Here is a 22,205-nt window from a genome sequence, read left to right on the forward strand (position 1 = left end):
TTGAGTGTTGTTGCACTTGATGGCATTTGCATCCGCACTGCGTTTTAAGTACTTGATAGCAAGGTCTTAAGCATAAATCATCAAGAACCACAGGATATGAAGGTACGCACAGACCGGCAGCGAGAGAAAATGGAATAAAAGCCAATTTCAGCCGAACGCCAACAATCCACCTGGACTGTATTCTCATCCTCCTTTGATATTAAATAATTCAACACCATACACTCTCCAAGTGCACTAATCTCCATATCTTTGAATGTGAATAATGAATACAATAAAAACTGACACACTCATCCGATGTGGTACGTGGCGGGAGGAAAGTGGAGATGGAGGGAAATGAAGAGACAGTTGAGTATTGGGAAGTGGGAGCTGACAGCTGAGGGGGATGTTTGTCACACCCGCAGCTGAATGCCTGATCGATGTCACGAGGAGGTGAACAACCCCTTGGGGGACAAAAAACTGTGAGGACATGAGACACTTGCATCATCCAAATGGAGTTTAAGGAATATTTTCTTCCTGTAATTGATTTTCTACCTCATTCCGAAGGCTAGTGTACAGAAGTATTGGGACGCCATTACACCAAAAAAAAAGTTAAGCTTGAGTTGCAGTTACAGATAACAACTTTCACATCTCTGGTAAGACTTCCTATAAGCCGTTGAAGTGTGTCAGTGGCAATTTCTGTCCATTTATTTATTTTGTGTCCTTACTGTTTCTATTTCGGTCTCTCCTTTACATTGAGTGTAATTCCCCTACCGTCCACAAGATGGCGTCACACTGGTGTGGTGAAAGTCAGAAAGAAGAAGAACAAAACAGGAAGTATTTCAGATATCTAGTAGTAGTTTTTGTTGAAAAATATTGATTTTCATCCATTGCAATTCTGTTTTTTTTAGTCTACAGAAAGAAATGCCTTTAGGTTCATATTATAATATACATCTTTGGGCATGCTTATTAATTGATGATAAATGTGTTAGTTTAGAAAAATTGTAAGCACATAGAGGGATCGCGTCACTGTCACACAGTACACTGTACAATATTTGTATTATCCACCGCTCTCGCTATACTGTATGGCCTAGTTTTCTGTAAAAGGATTAATACTAAAGCTAGATTAATTTGCATTTATTCCAGGATTTATTAGAATAGCTTTCTTATATATGGATTAAATTAGTCCTAGTTTTAACCTTCACCAGGACACCACATCATTTCACTTGTTTACTTTTACTTCCCCTCTTGATTTTTGTTTTTTTAACGGTAGAAAAAGTTTGAAATAATTTACTGTATCATAATCTCCTTATTTTATATTACCAACACCTGACTTTTGAACAAAGGTCTGGAGACTTTTTATAGCCACATATGTACGTTTATTATGTATCAGTGTGAGTCCTCTCAGTGAAAACTGCACTGTAATCTTCACATCATTTTTAATTGCGCGCATATTACTCGGGCACCCTATTGTCCTGTTATTTCCTCTGCGTGGTGCTGAATTCTCATTATGACATTTCATTGCATGCACCCCTCTTTCATTCATTGACTTTCCAAACACATCCTTCCACTTACTCAGCATCCAACCATGCACCGCCTGCAGACTCAAATACTCAAAAGGGAATTGTCCCCCTTTTTTTCTTACCCCCACCTCTCTCTCTGTCTCTCTCTCTCTCTCTCTTGCTCTCTCTCTCTCTCTCTCTCTCTCTCTCTTTCGTCCCTCACACATCCAATGTGAGGCTGTGACTAAAGCGCCATCTCCCAGGCTGCTCGCTCACTGAGCGTGCTCACTGGCACCACCGCTGCGTGTTTTCAGTCAGCTCTGCAGGAAACGGCGTGCATTCCTCTATTCTCTTGACATAAATCCCCCGACAGAGTTTATTTTTGATCATGCACGGGGAGGGTGTAAATAGATCGCTGAGCCTGTGCTTCGACTGATTGTGGATGAGCCGGAACCAAGGAGCCAAGCCGGACCTCCTCGGATGTTTTTTTTTCCCTCTTCAGTTTTAATTTTGGGATGGAGGTGTGGAGTTTTTCTGTCACACTGTCTCCTCCTCCGTCACATATGCCACTGAGGTTGAGGGGGGTGTTTGCGTAGGAGGTTTTTATTTGCTCCATCAGCCTCTCCTGCTCCCCTTTCTCCAAAAACAACAACCGGAGCTGTGAATGGAAGTGTGTGAGCAGCCCTCTAATTGTTTTTTTTTGCGCTTGGATTCAACAGTTTTGCATGAACATAATGTGTTTGGGAAGAGAGTCTAGAGACTAAAACCCTCTATGCACAGTCCTTTTTGTCTTTTTACTCTTTTTTCATTCCTCCCCCCACCCCTTCTTTTTCATCCTCATCCTATTATTTCATGACCGGGGTCGACCTGAAGACTTTCCAGCCAGCAAAGATCCGGACCTGGCATCCAATCAGCCGCCGCTACCCTCCATGTGACCTGCTTGATTCATCTTATCTCTGAAGGTAAGGCTGAATTTTCAAGGGTTCGATTTATAATGAATTTATCCTCAATGTGATTGTTTCCTGTGTTATCTTCCCCCAAAGTAAAGTTTGCAAGGCGGTGGCACATCCCATTTCAGAACCACGGACAGTGCCACTGCCTCTGCTTTTCATCTCCATGTACACTCCTCAATTTAAGGCATAATTGGTTATAGTCCATCTACACAGCATTGGGTGCAGTGCCAGTGTGTGTTGTTGGACATGGAGCCGAGCACAAAGGCAAGAAAGAGTGAGATGAAGGGGGGGGGGGGGGGGGGGGGGTCAAGTTGCCACATGCTGACAGAACAGCATGACTTGCGAGTCACTGCTACTGTAGACAACTGGTAGCCATACTCCATTATTTTTAGACATTAGCCAACAACAACAAAAAACATTGTCAAAATGGTCAGTGATGCTAATCAAGGTCTGGTTTTTGTAATGGGTCCATTCTGCAGCAGTGTAGCTTTTTTGGGGAGGGATGTCCATATTGAATACTTTTGGGTTTAACAAGGGGTTTTGTCAAGTAGTTAGCCCAAAAGTGGACTAAACTGCTAGGGAAAAAACAACCCAATTTTTGTTTAAAAAAATGGACGGACCCTCTACTTGGATCAATTTGATCCAATTTTGTATAAAAACTACCCAATTTCTAAGATGATTTAAATGGTAAAATGCTAAATGGACTGCTTTTCATATATCACTTTATTTACACCATATGGTGCCCAAAGCGCTTTGCAAAGCCTCACATTCTCACACACACATTCATAAATCAGTGGTCGGCTGCTGACATGTCCACTGGGAGCTAATTAGGGTTTAGTGTCTTGCTCAAGCACACTTTGACATGGTCACATGGCCTGAGGATCAAACCCACAATCTCCCGTTGGGGAGACGACCTCTCGACCACTGAGCCATGCCGCCTCTTGCATACAAAAATAAAATTACCAATGAAGTTGGGATAAATTGACCCAGGTATTGGGTCGGTCAAATTTTTGTTTTTGTTTTTGACCCAGCAGTTTTAAAAGTGTTGATAATGAGAGCGAAAACTGTCACTTTTGCATACTTTCTCTAATGTTTGTTGCATATAAATGTGTACAGTAACTACCGGTATTCATTTAAAAGCAGCATTGAAATACTTGAAATCCTAATTTTAACATCAGAAATTGCTCAAAAAGAGGTCTAAAATAATAATAATAATAAATTAAGCATATTTTATCATACGAGCAAAAAATATATGATACATGTTTCTTTATTTTACTTTTTCTTTTGTTTTCTTCATTCACTGAGTAGCTGGCACATAATCCTTCCGTCTTTTGGTATGTGGCGTCCATTTTGACTGAAATGACCAAATATGGTTGTGAGACTGCATTGCTTCCATGCTAGGGGTGTAACAAAAAACGGTTTGAACAGGAATTTGTTTTTTCTTTATTATTTGAAAGCTGTTAGTGTATCTAACCGAACTGAATCGAATCATTCCACTTTGAAATATATCGATATGTATTGGTCGTCTTTAATTTGGAGAGCTAAATCTTAAAGAAATGGCACTTTTACAGTACTGACAAGTTCATTCAAATGTTTGTAAAAAGTCAACGCTCCAAACTGAGCCGTACCTCATCGAATCGGAACATCATGTCACTGAGTCAAACTGAATGGACTTGTTCAACAACAACTCAAACCGTCCTTGAATCGTTTCTCACCCCACATAGCAAAAAGCGTATTTAACCGTCTTTTGTGGAGAGAAACACAGCTATTTTCCATGCAAATACACTCAATTGAACCAAGAAGCAAATTTTGAAGCAATCAATGTTTATATTAGCATTGATAATATTGTCCCTCCAATTTCTTAAATGGTGCCCCTTTTTTTTTTTTTTTATAGTATATGTATACATATTAAATAGTAATTAATACAATGATACTATTGTATTTATGTCATGGCTGCTGCCTGACCATATGGTTTCTTCATTATGAAAACAGTTACAATGAGGAATAATATTCTAGGAAAGAATTTCCCATTATTTATTTATTTTTAAATTTTTTGAAATCTCAAACGTCTCCCTGCTCGTTGTGCCTTTCAAGAGGGCCTCCAGCGATAGGAAAAAAAAGGCGGGGCTTGGGTTCCCATGGCGACGTGCACCAGTGACCCTCCAAATAACCTTGGCCCCCTGGGAGATCAGTCACACACACACACACACACGCACACACAGACACTGAACATGACTGTGTGTTTTTACTGCTGATGTTTCAGCACAAGACCCTCGGCCATTAGAGAGCTGGAGTAGAGATGTGGAGATGAAGGAGGAGGAGGAGGATATCTAAAGAGCTTGATGAAAAAACATGAGGAAAGGTGCAGCGAGAGGAGGAGGGCATATGAAATATGGAAGAAGGAGGTGACGGGGGGGCTTCAACAGTGGTTTAAAAGCGGAGAGGTAAATGCAATTACATGTCCACTTGAGTGCTCACACAGCAGCCTTAATTACCTTTAAAAACGCACCACAGTGAGCGAGCATCATTGCAGATCCATGTGGATCGCATAAAGAAGGCGAAAGATGCGATCATGTTAAACAGTCGCCACCCTGCTACTCCCTCCATCAATAACCTCCCCACCCCCCTCACTGGGCTCCACCCAGCCTTGCTCTCTAATGGAGAGCCCTCACGCGCCAGCCGCTGGTCAGCTGACCTCATCCCACTGAGTGATTGGGGGGCACAGTCATGAGGGGTTGGGGAGGTTTAACAGGAAGTGGTGGGAGAGAAGCCACCGCATTACATTAGCGCTACAATGAACATACAATATATTGAGATTCATTAGCAAACCTGCTGTAGCGCAGATTTTTAAGTATGGGGTTCTAGCACTTTATCCAGTACTGAGAACATGTATCATTATAGAAGAAGAGGCAGAGAAGATCTCCAATTAAATTTCACTAATAGGTATTGTTCCTATAAAGAGCAGAGAAGTTGAGTAATTACCGTAACGACTATGCTAATTTTCAAATTAGTAGACTGGGCTGCGCCTCGGTAGACGTTTTGGTGTATTCTGTTGCACATCCCGGGGCGATGACCAAAAGTCGACTAGATGACTCGTGGTGCAGGTGTTGTAACACGATTTTTGGTGGATTTAAAAGTTGTTTGCTTTTTGTTCAAACTAGCTCATCCTCCATTTTGTAAAGCAGCCTGCATACAGGGCAATATTACTTCTTAAAATTGAGCTAATTCCTATTCAATCAATCAATTAATTATGTTATTTATCCCCGAAGGGCAATCAAAAGACATTTTGCAGAAGAATCACCCCTAGGGGTTAAGGGAACCATGTTTCATTTAATTGAAGCTTCAAAATGGTTCCATTGAGGCTGGAGACACTTTTCTCCCAGCCAGGCAATGAAGAAAAAATAACTGATAAAAGTTTAAAACAATATACAATATCTCTCACCCAAACTCAGCTGGGAACAAGTGGTATCAAAAATAAGCAATACAGTATTTCTTCAAATATTGTCTCCAACTGTAACAGTTGGCATAATCATATTCATCGGGTAGTTAACACATCTCTACAAATAGATTAAGCCTTTTCTCCCACAGGAAGGAAATATAGGAACTGGAATGATGTCATATCAGTTTCTTGACGCTGTTCTGTGAAAGAGTCATGAGTGCATTTGAACTCTGTTGTTAACCAAAACAGCGGCACCATTCAACGCTAAACCCAACAAAAAATGGAATACAGTGTCGAGTGTACTGCATGATGTGGGAATTTCTCCATACTTTGTTTGAAACTCAACTTTCACTTGATGTCAACTAACAGTAATATTGTATTTTACACCTATTATAGACCCCTATCCCCTTTTTTATGGCATACTGACACAAAAAGGACATTATATGTATTTTTTATGTATACACTTTGTATTTTCTCTTAAAAGCAACCTGGGTGGTAGACTGTCATCTTGCATCTCAGATGTTGTCATGGCAACTCCTACTTTTAGTGTTCAACAAGCCAAGACAGCTATCATTTAACACAAGTGCCACTTATGTCGGCGCAAACCTATTACAGCGCTTCCACCGCTCACAATATATGTTTACCACAGTAGCTTAAAAGGCAAAGCACTGTAGGGGGGTGTAATTTCAGTTTTGGTTGCTTTCATTCTTTCATAAGTCGCTGCAGCATTCTGCACTAAGGAGACATACATTATCATTACATATTTTCACATTTTAAAACTGTCCGTAAAGTGCTTTCATTAAATATCAGGAATTGAGAACTGATGGCCCGCAGGCACAATCTCTTGTTTGATTTTCCAAAATAATATTTATTTATTTATTTATTTATTTATTTCACAAAGCCAAACAATTATTAAAAAAAAAAAAAAACACTGATAAACATTCAGTAGAAGTTTTCCAGGAAAAATAGGGGGTAAATGGGGAAAGGGTGAATTCAAGAAAAAAAAAATACTAATAAAATAAAATATATACATAAATTGCAAAAAAAATAAATATATGAGAAAAACAATCAGAAAATATGCAAACCCATCAGAGTCTCCTGCACTTTTAAGTTGCAATATCACCATTCACCACTAGATGGCAGACATGCTTAGTTGCACTTCCAAGACTAATGTTTTTTTTGTGGATTTGGAATGATATGCAGGACAAACCAGCACCTCAAATACATAATCTCTCCGTTTGGTCTTTTTTGAAGTCATGTTAGTGCTGATAATAAGTAGGCTATAAGTGTGTCTTTTTGCTCATTTAGAAACATTAACCCGATCATTTTAGTGTGCACAGCCAAATGCATTTTTAGATATGCATCTCGTTATTTCTGTTTGAATTGTCCATATCATATTTTCCCTGCTTGACAAGTTGCTTCAAGTGCAAAACAGGCTCGAACTTTTTGTGCAAAGCGCCCACTCAAGTAACAAGAAGGCGATGGTAAATCAACCCAGTCGCCATAGTAACACAAGCCCTCTTAAGGTTTTTTTTCTTCTGCTTTTTCTTCAACTGAACTATATATTTGTCAAGGATGCTTAAACATCCATCTTTTCTCATCCTTTCCAAGGTTTTATGCCCGTGTGTGTGTTTTTTTTTTATGTAGCATTAAAAACCTTATCTAAGTTATCTTAGCAAGTGTTATTTTGATACCATACAACATATTATGCTGCCATGTTGGCTACAATATTTAGTAACGTAACATGTTATACACTTGATTATGAAAGAGATGATGAAAGAAACGAGGCACCTCTGCACATCTGGCCAGTCACTGAGTGTGAAAGCAATGTGAGACCGCTGTGTTCCGACTCTGAAAAGAAACCAGTCCATCAAAGAGGCTACCACACTCTTTAGTTATTCAGCTTCATTTTCAGTCATCAGCGGGTTTTGAAAATTTGCAGCCTTTTGTTGGTAAAATGTAATACCGAGCACACTGTTGCATTTTAAGCAGCATTATTGTGCAGAAAGAAGCAGAAGCTGTATTGTGCGTGTTATTTTTTATTTTATTTTAAACTCCATTCCATTGCCAGATTTTGGTGAGTCACCGTGTTCTATAGTGGGAGCACTGAAGAAGAGGATGTGGGTTGCTGGCAATTTCCAGAGATGTTCTACCGTATATGGCGGCTGTCTCAGCTACAGAATTTTCTTAACTGTCACACAAGTTATAAAGATTAGATCATCGCTGTAGAATGACTAGTTATAAAACACTACCATTGATAACAAATGACCATGTAGAGTACAGTATAACGCGCGGAGCTAACTTACTGTGTGCTATATAAACAAAGTTGAATTGAGTTGATACGGAAGTGGGAAAGCAAGGTGGTGGAGTGGTGAAAATTGTGTTAAAGTTAACCTCACTGGCTTAACTTTGAACTTTGAAAGCAGTAATAAAGTCCGAATTAAAACATTTCTAGTCCATACTGTGAAAGAACGGCGGCTATGCTATATGATGTGCTTCGTGACCATGCAATCTTGCCAAGTTGGGCCTCTGCGCAAGCTAGCTTATTGCGTTCCGCGGTAATAACTCCAAACCTCGTATGTCCGAACCATCCCAAAGGAAGGAAAATTATAGTCATATTTCCAGTTGCATGTTCACACTGTAATATTTTCTTAGCATTGATTTAAAGACAAAACAGAAAACCACTTTTCGAGCTACTGTCATCTTCCCGCCTGAAACTAACCAACTTCAACTCACATTTCCTTTTGTCTGAAAGACGACTAAATTCTCTGGAGACTCACACGCGACGTTACACGCGCTCTAGTGTTGTCCCTCCATCTGTGCATCACAGGCATTGTTTTTCGTGGCTCAGTCGCAGTTTAAAGTCATGTTGAAACAGATGACTCGAGGTGCTCCCCGGGGCGCGGGCGACCCGCATCAACCCAGAAAAAGGAGGCAGAGAGGAAGGAAGAGGCTAAACAGGCAGGAAACCACCTGCTTAATGTGTGTGCATTGGTAATGCTTTTCCCAGCAGGAGGTCATAACTGCACTGGCTGTATCACAACAAATAGCGTCCTCTATCAGCACAATTTCTCATGGGAACATTTGACTGACATTGAACTTATGAGCAGTCCTGCTATGGAAAATGTCAATTGCAATGAATAGAATGAATTTACTTACAAAAAAATAAATAGTCATATTAATACAGTAACAAAACGCACCTCAAGTTCTGTCGCTCTATTCTGTATTCTTTGCGCAGCAGGGTAGAAAGCATGCACAGGTGACAGAATTTAATTACAGGCAATTATTTTCCAATGACTGGAAAGCGAAAGGTCATTTGTTTCTGAGAGGTTGCTCATGTGTGCTTTGCATTTCTTTTTCTTTTCTTTTTTTTCCACGACTCATACCAGGAAAGTGTTCGGAACACTTTGCTGCGGATAATTTGTGCATTTATGGGATGTGAGAAGTCAGAATTGGCCAGATTAATTATTTATTGATTGTTAAGACGTTGCTCATGTGCTGAAGTGATTGTTGATTAATCACAGTTTGAAGTAGTTAAGGTGAACTGTAATGCACTACTTGACCAGCAGAGGAGCTGTTAGTTCACTCTCAACTAGTTTGCTGTCTAAAGAAGTCAGAGTAAAATGATGTCAGCCATTTAATGCAAGTGCATAATGTCTAATTTGGTTTCGTTCTAGTAATTTCATGTTCCTGCATATGTCAAGTTTGGTTCCTGGTGAGGAAACGAATTTCTTTGTGCTGAAACAGTTTGGAAAACCCAAATTTGAGTTTGCACTGTACTATTTTTGCAGTGATGGAGAAATGTGTGGCTCATCAATTCACTTCACGTTTTCACGCTGCGATGGAGTGTGCATTGAAACGTGGCTATGTTGGAGTGAATATCAAGCTTATGCGGACATGGAAGTCCCTTGATGAAATGTCAAAGATAGGCCTGTATTGACGTAACGCCATCTATGTTTGGTTCCCCCTTTTTTTTTTTTGCCTTTGTTTTCCCTCCATCTCCATTTGGAGCAGATGATGCAGACTGCGATGACATTGATGTCATTCAATGGTGACTGTATGGTGATCATAAGGCACAGAGTCTGTGAATGATTCAAATTCATCTAAATATCTGACAGTGTTAGATGTCAGTTGCATCTGGTCTTTGCCCGCACAACATCTTGGATCTTTACCCCCGTCTCCCTGTGAGATGTACGGCCGCCGTTTTTCAGCCCGCCGTTGTGAATCTTTCACCTGAGATGGGCCAAATCGTACATTTCAGCACGGGCTTCAAAGGGAACATTAAACTTGGATGTTTATGACTTTGACAGGTTTGACTTTTAGGCTGTTGTTCTGTGGAACCTTGGTCCACAAATTGATGTCATTCTAGAACTCAGTTTTTTTTTACCCGTTAAAATTAATACCTTCCAGTCCAGTTATTGTGTTTATGGGTTTAGTTGAAAAAAATAAACAAATTCTCTATTGTCTCTTTACTCTTCATATTTGCTGTTGTTGTTGATTTTCCTGATGATTTTGGAGATGCAAGGATTTGGCCAGACGCCAGTGATATGCAGTACACGAAATAGTCAAGTAGGGCAGCCAGTGATGTTTTATACAGCGAGGATGCTGAAGCGTTTTTCTTCCCTTGTGGTCATTACGCCACAGGGTGACTGCAGAGCGGCAATGAGACAGTGTCAAATGTGAAATGTGACACCAGGCCAGGCTGAATCAGGTGATGCTGCAGTCGTGCGGACGGGACATTGCATTGTGTCACGGCTCAAAGGTGTCCGATTGTCTGCCCGGGCGTTTTGCTAACTCCAAACAACAAACACATGGTGACCATGCAGATGATTCGGTTTTTCTTTCTTTCCATGCTTGACTTCATGTTTTATACAAATCAGTTATTTTGTTCTGCTATTCACACAGACTAGTGGCAATTGAATATGCAAATGTCACCGGCCTGTTAGGACTTTCCACATGGGGGCAAATCCCTATGGACTGAGCACTATGAACAAGTATTCATTACCATGACAACCAGGAGCGGAGTCTGAGCATTGGACTAGGGTGGCTGAGCAGTTTTACGAATCAATAACTTTTTTTTTTTTTTTACTGATATTATAAATATTTTTTACTATATTAAGATACTTTTAATCTTATAGGCCACTCCTCCTGGCTGACGTACACTGTAACAGAAGTTAATTCATTTCTGGTTTCGGTTTTGTTTAGCGCATATAGTTTTCTCTCAAAACATTTATTCGTTTGCTTGCTGTTTTACTGTTAAAAGTTGGATATTCTCTGCGTTGACGTGATACCAGCCTGACTTCTTTGCAAAGTGTACTCCATCACCCAAGCACTTAAACACGCTAGCCCTTTCAATCTTAGGTTAGCTTAGCAATTAGCATGGCTTCTCTTTCTTTTCTCGTCATCCCTTCATGAGAATGATACTTATGAGGACTGTAGCATATTCGCCGCCACAATCATTACTGACTTAGGAGCGATTCCGCGACATGTTTAGGTGCACTAGTCGCAAGCCGAAGCTCGTTGCTAGCTCGTTAGCTGCTGTGGCATAGCCTCAGTAGCACAGAGCATCCGTACCATAGCAAAGCTTTTTTGGGAGCGTTTCCATGGATAGGAACATTTTGAAAATCGTTCTCAGTTTTGTTATTTAATGTGTATTTATGAGTGGCAAAATGCAAATTTTGCCTCGCAAACTGCGATGTGAAGCTTATTAAATTTTAATTTATTTAATTTTAATTTAAACTTTATTCATTCTATGGACTATATGCCACGGAAGAGGCGGGACTTCCGGGTTTTCACCCATCAACTTTGTTTCCGTTTCCGGTTTGCGACGTGTGGGCCGCGTCCCAGTACTTGCGCTTCCGCCTTTGTGCCCCTCGGTTGCGCGTTCCCGTCGACGGCTGCGAGTGTGTACTGTCTGTCTCAGTGTCCTAAGCATTTTAGATAGCCGAGACGCTTTCCCGCCGATGAGTGGGAGCGCGCGGTTGGGGGGCGCAGGGGTGGGGGTGCGAGTGATGGAACGCGGCCAGCAGTAGCCGGAAACGGCGCTAATGTATAAAACCCGGAAGTCGGAAGTCCGCGGCATCTACCCCATAGCCACTCTGCTTTTTTATTGATTAATCAGGGACATTGATTGTATGAAGAAGTGCTTCATTTGCATCAACAATATTTTTGTTAAATAAGTAGTACTAACTCATGCTGCTAAACTCAGTTTTCCGAACTAGAAAGTAAGACTGAATGATCACTTGGGCTACGTTCACACTATTTACAATTTACTATTTATACGATTTTTTTGTAAAATCCAATTTTTTTTAAAGTAAGCGTTCATATTACCTATTAATTGCGACCCCAGTCTGTCTGCTGCGTCCCCAAAGTGACGCGCATGCGCAGAAGAAGATACATTGTCACTCATAAGGCTGTGTTTGCGTAAGTAAATAACAAAAACGTATGGTCCAGCAGCGTGTCAGGGCCACGGACTTTTATAAGTCCGTCGTCGAGGCTCATATTTTTACCATCACATACCAACAGAGGAGTGATGCGGGAGAGGGTAGAAATAATATTTTGTGAAAATGAGGCGAGCCTGTTCAAGCGCATTAACGGAGACCTCTCCTTTTTTTTTTTACGATTTTTTTTTTTTTACGATGACGTCACGTCATTGCCGCGCGTAATAAATGAGCCGTCTGCTTGGCTAAATGACTAATATCATCACCACAAATGTCATCTTTATACTTTATGTTTCAAGTGAGATTAAATGAAAGTCAAATATAAAGTCACAACTGTTACTCGAAACAACTTTGCTGATTTGTCTCCCCAGCCGTGCGGACCTCACGGATGTGTCAAGCATAAATCAAGCTTAATGCCCCCGCCCGCACGGAGAGCATATTGGACTTTTGATGACGTCGAGGTCGGATATATGCGACCTGGCCGTTCTTCAGACTGCGGTCGCATTGCAAAAATTCGGATATGTATGCGATCTAGGCAGGGGCGTAGCCACAAATTTTTCATTGGGGTGGCCAATGTGAAACCATGACTCATATAGGAGTGGCCATAAGTTCGTACCTGAAATGTCTAAATAAGTGGTTCTTAACCATGCAGCCATACCGTTCGCATGCAGACCTTGGGCTGCGAGCACCGACTAGTGGGCTGCATAAAATAACTTCAGAGCATATGTTATGAATTCAATGCATTGGAGCTGTTACAAATGTCAATGAGTTGCTCAGTTACAATAGAGCTTTCTGCCACTTGGCGGCAATAAGGCAAATGACCTGTACACAATAAGTAGAAAAGGAAACCGAACAGCAAAATTCATGACTACGTTTTTTTTTTTTAACTATGTTGATTTTACACACATTTATACAAATAAATAAATAACAACAACAAGTAAATTATGCCTTTTCAAGGACTAACATAGCACTAACAGGCTGACATTCAGGCAAATGACATTGGATCTGGGACCACATATGAAAGTGACCCAGGTCGGATATGAAAAAATCAGGATTGAGCCGTTCAGACTGATATAAAAAAATGTCAGATACAGGTCGCATTTGGGCAACAACAAAAATCCGTTCTGGGTCGCATTTGCCTGCAGTGTGAACGAAGCCTTGGATGATGATGATGATGATGATGATGAGCAAAAAGGTTGTTGATAGACAGTTTCTTTGTAGGAATAGATTGCATTTATATTCTAAGAAGTCACAAAGCGGCGGAAGTTATTCACAAAACGCCCCACCGAACACTCGCGTGTGTGTGCGTGCGTGCATGTGTGTGTTGACAGCCTAAACTTGTAACAGTGCCAGTCTCATTGTTCACCACCTCGCAAGTGTTCCTGCCCCGCTCCGGCTGAGAGCCTGTCAGCGGCCATTATTTCCAGCAAGACCTCCGCTGTGATCTCTGCCATGTTCCATCAAAGTGTGGCGCTTTATTCCCGTGTTGTTGTCTGAGCGCGTTAGCGGCGACCGAGGATTGCCGCTAACCTCGTGTCACCATGGTGAACCAACACCAGCCAAAGCGGCGCTATTACACACTGCGGTGTGTGTATGCACGTGTGTTATATGTGTGCGTTTGAATAATTAACACTGCGGTAACACTCGGATCAGGTTAAGGAGGTCTCAAGAGACACACACATTGCTAGCCTACTATGCAAAATGACTAATGGTTATATGCGTGTTGACAGTTTCAATGTGCATATGTGTATGTAGGTTAAGAAGTTGTGTGTGTTTGTGTGCACCAATTAGAGAAGGGTGAAAGGTTAAAGACAAGCACCATTGCTCAAGAGGAACAGCTGAATACCGCCTCACAAATACACAAGGGGCTGTGCATACTAGTCAACTAGTGCTTAATACACCACAATGGTTAGAGCTTGACTAGTTGCTAACCATGTGACTTGAGGGGGCAGAGTAGCCTCTAGCAACTTATGAGTGCGATGAATAATATTAGCCCATCACCTGAATTGATTTATATGTTCCTTGAAAGAAACACATGCAAGCAACCCTTACAAAATGTGTACATGCATATGAGCTCATTATTATTCTCTAGCAAACTGTTTAAGTTTAAATCATACAATGAGTTCAGAGCAGGTTGAACATTCATTCTGAAGTTATCATACTTGTAGCCATTAGCATTACTTTTAGCATTATTAGGGTTTGCAGCGTACGTCTCATTCAACTGTAAATAATAACTCACCCTTCTCTTACTATGGTTGTGTGATCATTTTGACAAAGCTCAACATTTATTTCTGAAGTTGTCATACTAGCATACTCATTAACGTGGTAGCATGGTTAGCATATTGTATTCAGCTCACTTGGATTTAATGTAAAATCATTCATCCAATATTGAATGTGTGTGTGTGTGTTTTTTTTTGTTTTTGTTTTTTTACATATCCCAGCAGTGTTAACTATTTGTTGCAATAAGTAATCATGATATAGAAGCAAGTGAAACATTTATTCTAAAGTTTGTATACAAGAATATCCAGTAGCGTGATGGCTAGCATTATTAGCATATAGCAGTGACTTATTTGATTTCATGTTCACTTTTTTTTTTTTAAGTAGTGTAATAAATTCAACAAAGCCAGAAATGGTCACTATGTGTTTTAAATTATTATAATAAAAAGCATTTAGAGTACCAGTAGGTGAATTTCTAATGTTGTCATACTGCCATACTCATTAACTCACGGTCGATAGCAGGGTTAGTATTTGTCATGAGCCCATTTATAAATATGGCTAAGACTTATTCAAAGTTGTAGGACAAACTGAACATAGCCCAAATTGTTGTATCTACGTTCGACATAATCATTTGGAGTTGTCACACCACCCTGCTCATTGGCATTGTGCTAGCATAATTAGCGGTTTTGACTATATGACTCACATATATTCAAGGTTGTGGGATGAAATGAACTTTGCACAAAAAAAATGTTTTCTCTGTCCTGAATAACTTTGAATAACAATATCACATGTGTTTGTTTTTCCAACATACCATGGACAAAAAAAATGTGTAATGAGTAAATGTTTCACAACTGCTGCAATGTAAATCTTACACAAAAAGTCTGTGTTCTTTGCTGTTTCCTCATATTGATCTGGTTGGCCCACAGATTGGATTAGAATCCCGCTGTATTACAGCCTGGGGGGAGCTGCTGTGTCGTGTTAGTGGACCGGATGCATTGCTTTTGTTGCCTGAGCCATGTTATAAAACAGTATGAGGGGTATATACAGTACATTAAAGGGCAGTAAAATCAATGCAAATGATGTATGTTGAGATAGTAAGTAACATACTGTACAGTATGTTGATGATTTATATAAAAGTCTACACACCATTGTTAACATGTTAGGTGTTTGTGATTTCATAAATGAGACTAAGATTAAATTAAAAACTTTTCCTGCCATTAATGTGGCCTATAACCTGTACAGCTCAATTCTGCCAAAATTAATCTTTCCGAGAAGGGAAGTAAAAATAAACAACAGAGATAATGTGGTTGCACAAATGTGCACACCCTCTTGTAACTCTCGTCACTTTCAGACTCGTGTTAAATGGGAGTGAGCACACGCCTGCCACTATTCAAAGCATCTCTGATTAACCCCAAATAAAGGCTAGTAGGTTTTCTTGACATAAAAAAATAAAATAAAATCTCACAAACACAAGACTAAATGCAGTTATTGTCCGATAACTTTTTGGCCTTAAACAACTTAATTTGGGGTTAATCAGTGTGAAATCTGTGCTGACTTCCCTTAATTATGAGTTTGAATGTTTTTTTTTTTGTTTGTTTGTTTTAATTCTGAACCCAGACACAAATTTTTAGAGGGTGTGCACACTGCTGTTTATTTTTACTTCCCTATCATAAATGTTTTTGGATCAATTTAATTGGGAAGCACAAGTTACAGCTACATTACTGTTGGAAACAGTTTTGAATGATTTATTGTCATCTCATTTTAGAAATCACAATCACACCCTTTTAAAAAATATATATTATAATTTTTTTATATCCACTCGATAAAGGTGTGTCCGTGTTGTATAGTGACAGCAGAGAGGCCTTTATAGCTGCAGATAATAGCTTGCAGTGTTCACTCACAGCTTAGCAACCCACTGACCACACACCCAACCTTGAAGATCGACTTTTTCCGTTCATGTGCAGCAGGGAACTTGTTTGCAGATGATATTCCGTATGTTTTCCCCTTTGCTTTAATTATTGACACAATTGTGTTTTTTATTGTTCTAATTTATTGCACGCCATTGGTAATCTTTGATTATTTTCATAAGTGTTGCTATTGGTATGGGATAATAAATAGTGTATGCAAAAAGGCGTCAATAAAGGGTTAAAATCCCCCCAAATATTCACACTGAGATCATGGTGGAACGTTTTTTTTTGTGTCAGGTTTGAATCTGAGCTCAGAATGGATGGTTGGATGTGGGTAAAGTACTTTTAAGAAACTCATTTTCGTGAAGCTGACCATTTTTGTCCCCAGGGACAAATAAGGGAGCATATTTAAAGTTTAGTTGCCGCGTTGGTAAAAATAATGTGTTCTGTTTATTTATTGATGTCTTCTTTTCATGACATAATCACACAGTTTTTTTCCTTTTGTCAGCATCCCAACGCTATACATTTGATCCCACTATCCTGTTTCACTTCCTCCCAGCACCTTCATCCGCTTCAGTCCCTCTTGTCTTCATTTCATATGTTCTCATCATATCTCTCTCATCCTGACCTTCCCCTTCTCCCGCTCACTCACTTTCTCTCCCTCCCTCCATCCTTCACGTTCTAGTTTTTTTCTTCTTCTACATTTCATTTTGATTGCTTGTAATCAAGCATTCTCAAACAACTTTTATTTTTCCTCCCCGTCCCAAACGCTTTCAAATCTTAGTTGTCACAGTGAGCAGCTCTTGCTAGATGATTCTATTACATTTATTTGTAACAACTGGATAATTCAATAAGCGGTGCTGAGATGACACGCTGGTGCAATCTACTTGATGGTGCCTCTCCATTGTGAGCCTTCGGCGCTCTTGTTATTGTCGTCCTGCTCTTCACCTCTCTCTTTTTCTTCCTCCTATTTGCTCCGTGCAGGCAGTTGATGGAGAGCCATTCGAATGACAGCCGGGACAGTGGTCATCACCGGTGGAATTCTTGCTACGGTCATATTACTCCTTATCATCGCAGTACTGTGCTACTGCCGACTGCAGGTGAGTGGACATGTGGAGCATCCAGCTCATTAGTTGCATTTTAAAAAGGTTGAGCGACAGATCCAAAGTTTGGCTACATTTTCCATTTCACAGGAACAAGTACAATGTGGACTCACTCAACCAACTAATCACAAATTACAACAGTGTAATAAAAATGTTAATCTAAGCTTGGAACAACAACTGATGTGGCCTTTGCAACCTGCTCCTTGTCAAAGAATGTTTTTTAATTAAAGTAAAAGTCAACCACAAGCCCCACGGTATAATTAGGAACTGGACCAAGATTTAAAAATATGTCGCACAATACCTCATAGTTTGAATGTCAAATGACGTTTACTTTTTATGATTACCAGATTCATTTATTTATTGTTTTACACTTGAACAAAGTTGACATGTATTTTTTTTTTTTTTTTTAAGAGCTCAGTATTGTTCATTCGGAAATGTCATCATCATTGCTCTTTTTTTCTTTTTTTTTTTTTTTTTTTTTTAATATATATATATATATATATATATATATACACATATATACATACATATATACATATATACATACATACATACATACATTTTTTTTTGTGTGTGTGTGTGGGTGAGTATGTGTGTGTGCGTGCGTGCGTGCGTGTGTTTGTTAGCTCACCAGAAAACCTATTAGAAAAAAAATCTCATACCGTTCACCTAAATCGAACACCAGGAGACCCGAGGGGACCAAAGAAAACCAAGGAAGGTGAAATCCAGCACCGACCAGACACCCCCCACCAGAACTCCTCCCCAGCCCAAGAAACATCCAGACCCCAACAAATCCAAAAAACATAAAATCAGGGAGGCCTCAAGAGACCAACGGAGAGACCGAGAAAAGGAAGGAAGGACAGACGAAGCCGCGTGAGATCCGAGACACCAGCCTCCACCGATTCAATAACCTGAGGAGGAAACAGATTGTGTCTGAGTTTCGGTAGATGCTGGTGTGGTGGATCTGGCATGCATGAAAATCTCCACCAAAGAGGGGAGCCGTCGACCCCCGCCGGAACAGAGCAAGCGCAACACCTCAGGGCCCCCCAGGCCGCGGCAGCGCCAAAGGACGACCCCCGGGCCCCACCAGGGCCACCGGCCGGAGAGCAAACCCAGGAGCAGGAGCGCCCCCCGCCCCAACACGGCCCGCGCCCCCGGCCCAACGCAGCAGGACGGGGCACTGCAGGCCCACCAGGCACCCCACCGGCCCCCAACCCCCGCCCCCCCACAACCCCCCGCCCCCCATCCACCCCCGCCACCCACCCCAACCCAGCCCCAGCCGCCCCCATGCCCCCAATCCCCCAGACACCCCCCACCCCCAGCACCCCCCACCCCGCAACCCCCACCACCGCCCCCCCCAACAAAGCCGCCCCCCCCCCGACCCCACCCCGACCAACCGGCAGCCCCCCAACCCCCGACCCCCAGCCCCCGGGGACCACCCGCACCCAGGCACCGGCGCCGAAGAGGGGCCGGACAGCGGAGCGGAGAGGGCAGCCGCGCCCACCCCACCCCCCGCCGTGTGGAAGGACGGAACACCGGGGGCAGAAGGGGGTGGCGACACGGACAGGGGACCGCAGCACTGCTCTATACTGCGGCCCCCAACCGATGGCACCCCCACAAGCCCCCCCCCCCACCCACAAGTTGTGTGGTGTATTAAAATTGGAGGGGAGTTGTAGGGTGAAGACGGTGTTTCCACCCTACCCCACCCCCCAAAGTGTGTTATGTGCCCTATATGTCTATAAAAGTGTATTGTGCAAACCTAGTGTAGTGAGTTAAGAGGTGTGACCAGCGGGGCCCCCCCCAACCGGGCGGGGGCAGGAGGCGCACCGGCCCACCAAGCCCCCACCCACCCCACCAGGACCCCGGCGGGCATATGGGACCCGTCCGGCGGGGCGATAGGGCTCGCCCCCCGGATACTGGGTCCCGCCCGAGGTGTCAGGACGCCCACCGGAGCGGGGCGGGCACGACACCAAACCCCAGCCACCCCCGCCGGCCCCCATAGCACCGAGACCCGGGCCATGGATGGAGCCCCCGGCCCAGGGGAGGGGAAGGAAGGCGTACCGGGGAAGGGGAAGGGAGGAGGGAAGGGGACGACAAGAAGGGCAGGGGGCAGCGGCAGGGACGCAAGGAGAGGGGGAGAGGAGGAGGAAGGGCGACGAGGGAGAGGGGACAGGGAGGCGGAGGACGGGCGGGGAGAGGCGAGGAGGGAGAGGCAGCAAGGGGGAGGAAGGGGGAGGGGAGAGGGAACCACCGGGCACCCCGGCGGCCCACAGGCCCCGAACCGCGTCGCCGGGCCCAGAGCGACGGACCGCGCCGGAACGGCGCCGCCCCCGACACCAGGGAAAGCCCCGCAACGCAGCACCCCCCAAGAGACCCAGGGAACGGCCAAGACGCAGCCGCCACCCAGCAGCCAACAGAGGGGCAGACCCGCCCACTCCCCGCCAGGGGGGACAGCACCCACAGAATTAACCCACTGGCATGCCGTGAATCCGAATATCAACCCCTGGTGCCCATCGGAGGTGAATCCGCTCGATCCCGCTGGCAGCAGCCGGGTTCCTGACTATGGAAACACAACCATTAGTTACAAATTGCCTAATACAGAAACATCAATGCCAGTTATAACGCTGCTGTGGCTCTCGCTAACAGGCAGAATTAAAATCCAAGTTTAGGTTAAAAAATTCTATATACGTAGACCATGTTTCTTTAAATTTTGACATTTGGTTTTTATTTGAGGCAGATATTTTTTCCATTAAAATATGATTTATGAGGAGGTTAGACCATTGGTCGATATTCAAAGTTTGTTTATTTTTCCAGTTAACAAGAATTGTTTTTTTTGCGATAGTAAGGGCTACAAGTATAGATTGAAATTGTTTATGTGGTAAGTCAATTGTTGTTAAGTCACCTAGCAAACACAAGTTTGGAGAGAACGGTATCCTACAGTCCAAGACAGCGGAAAGTTTTTCTAAGACTTTAGTCCAGAAACACATAACCGGAGTACATAACCATAAAGCATGAAAATAAGTGTCTGTAGTGTTTTGTAAACACTGGAGACAAATGTCGGAGTCTGAGAGTCCCATTTTCTTCATCATATATTGAGTAATGTATGTTCTGTGAATAATTTTATATTGGATAAGTTGTAAATTTGTGTGTTTTGTCATTTTAAAAACATTTTCACAAACTTGAATCCAAAAGACAGATTCCGGAGCTATAGACAAGTCTGTTTCCCATTTTGAGATGGGTAAAGACGTTTTATCAGTATATGAAAGTAACTTATATATTTTTGAGAGTTTTTTTGTTGTTGTCGGAGAAAGCTTGGTAATATCTTTAGCTAAAACAGGCGGTTGGAGCGTACCCTGGAGTGTTGGAATTTGTTTCTTTATCATACTTTTAACTTGCAAATAATGTAAAAAGTTTCCGTTTTTTATTTTATATTTTTGGAGCAAGGATGTATATGATATAAACATATTATCTGAGAAGAGATGGTGGAGATGTGTAATTCCTTTCTGCTCCCACACATTCAAATAAAACGATTGGTTGTTAATTTGAAAGTCGGGGTTATGCCATAGGGGAGAAAGCCCGCTGGGCTCCACTTTGGCTTTTGTCATTTCTAGTGCCTTCCACCAGGCAGTCAGGGTGGCGGAAATCATTGGATTTTTAAAGCAGTTATGGCGCTTAATCGATGTTGTAATAAAGAGTAAATCTAGGAGTCTGAGGTTATTACAATCCTTCTGTTCTAGTTCCAGCCAACAGTTAGTATCTCTATTGGGTTGTGCCCATAAAATAATATATTGTAGCTGGTTGGCTATATAATAGTGCATAAAATTTGGTGCCTCTAGACCTCCTTTGGATTTATTTTTCTGAAGAGTAGATAGACTAATCTTTGCTTCTTTTTTTTTTCCAGTAAAATTTTGTAACGGCTGAGTCCAACAACTGGAACCAGTTAGCCGTAGGTTTAAATGGAATCATTGAGAAAAAATAGTTTATTTTGGGTAAAACTTTCATTTTAATAGTGGCTATTCGTCCTATTAGAGAAATAGGAAGATTATTCCAGCGCTCCAAGTCACTATAAATGCTATCCAGAAGTGGAGTGAAATTTAAATGAACTAAATCAGTTAATTTAGGTGAGATTTTTATGCCTAAGTATTTTAAATTACCTATAGGAAATGAGTAGTATGGGTCCTGGCTTGCAGGGTTCCATGAATTTTCTGTAATAGGTAGAAGTGTTGATTTTGTCCAGTTAATAGAATAGTCTGATAACTGTGAGAATTTAGTTATTAAGTTAAATACTTCCCCTAATGAAATAGCAGGCTTTTCTAAATAAAGTAAAATATCATCGGCATATAGATTAATTTTATGTTCTGTTACCCCAGAGTGAATTCCTTGAATCATTCTTTCCTGGCGTATGGCTAATGCAAGCGGTTCAATAAATATTGCAAATAATAAAGGCGACAGTGGGCATCCCTGTCTTGTGCCTCTCTGTAGAGTAAAACTCTTAGATATAATCCCATTAGTAGTAACAGTAGCTTTAGGAGAATCATATAATACTGACACCCAGTGAATAAATGACTTCCCAAAGCCAAATTTATTTAAAACAGCAAAGAGGAAGGACCAGTTAACTTTATCAAAAGCTTTTTCTGCATCCAATGATATAATAACTGCCTTTTTATC

The 22,205-nt window shown here is 41.8% G+C and overlaps 1 protein-coding gene across 1 annotated transcript in view; it reads left to right on the plus strand.

The window, feature by feature from the left end:
* The first annotated feature begins 1,706 nt into the window (after positions 1-1,706).
* LOC147162033 (protein FAM163B-like) overlaps positions 1,707-22,205 on the plus strand; it is a 30,962-nt gene continuing 10,463 nt past the window's right edge. Inside the window, exons 1-2 of the mRNA XM_086097745.1 lie at positions 1,707-2,440; positions 17,419-17,534. Of these exons, the coding sequence (XP_085953871.1) occupies positions 17,442-17,534 (93 nt within the window). The 5' untranslated portion in view covers positions 1,707-2,440; positions 17,419-17,441. The remainder of the gene's footprint in view (positions 2,441-17,418; positions 17,535-22,205) is intronic.

This window comes from Leptonotus elevatus, chromosome 15 (genome assembly GCF_054856555.1).
Source record: "Leptonotus elevatus isolate MCC_2025b chromosome 15, RoL_Lele_1.0, whole genome shotgun sequence".
NCBI lineage: Eukaryota > Metazoa > Chordata > Actinopteri > Syngnathiformes > Syngnathidae > Leptonotus > Leptonotus elevatus.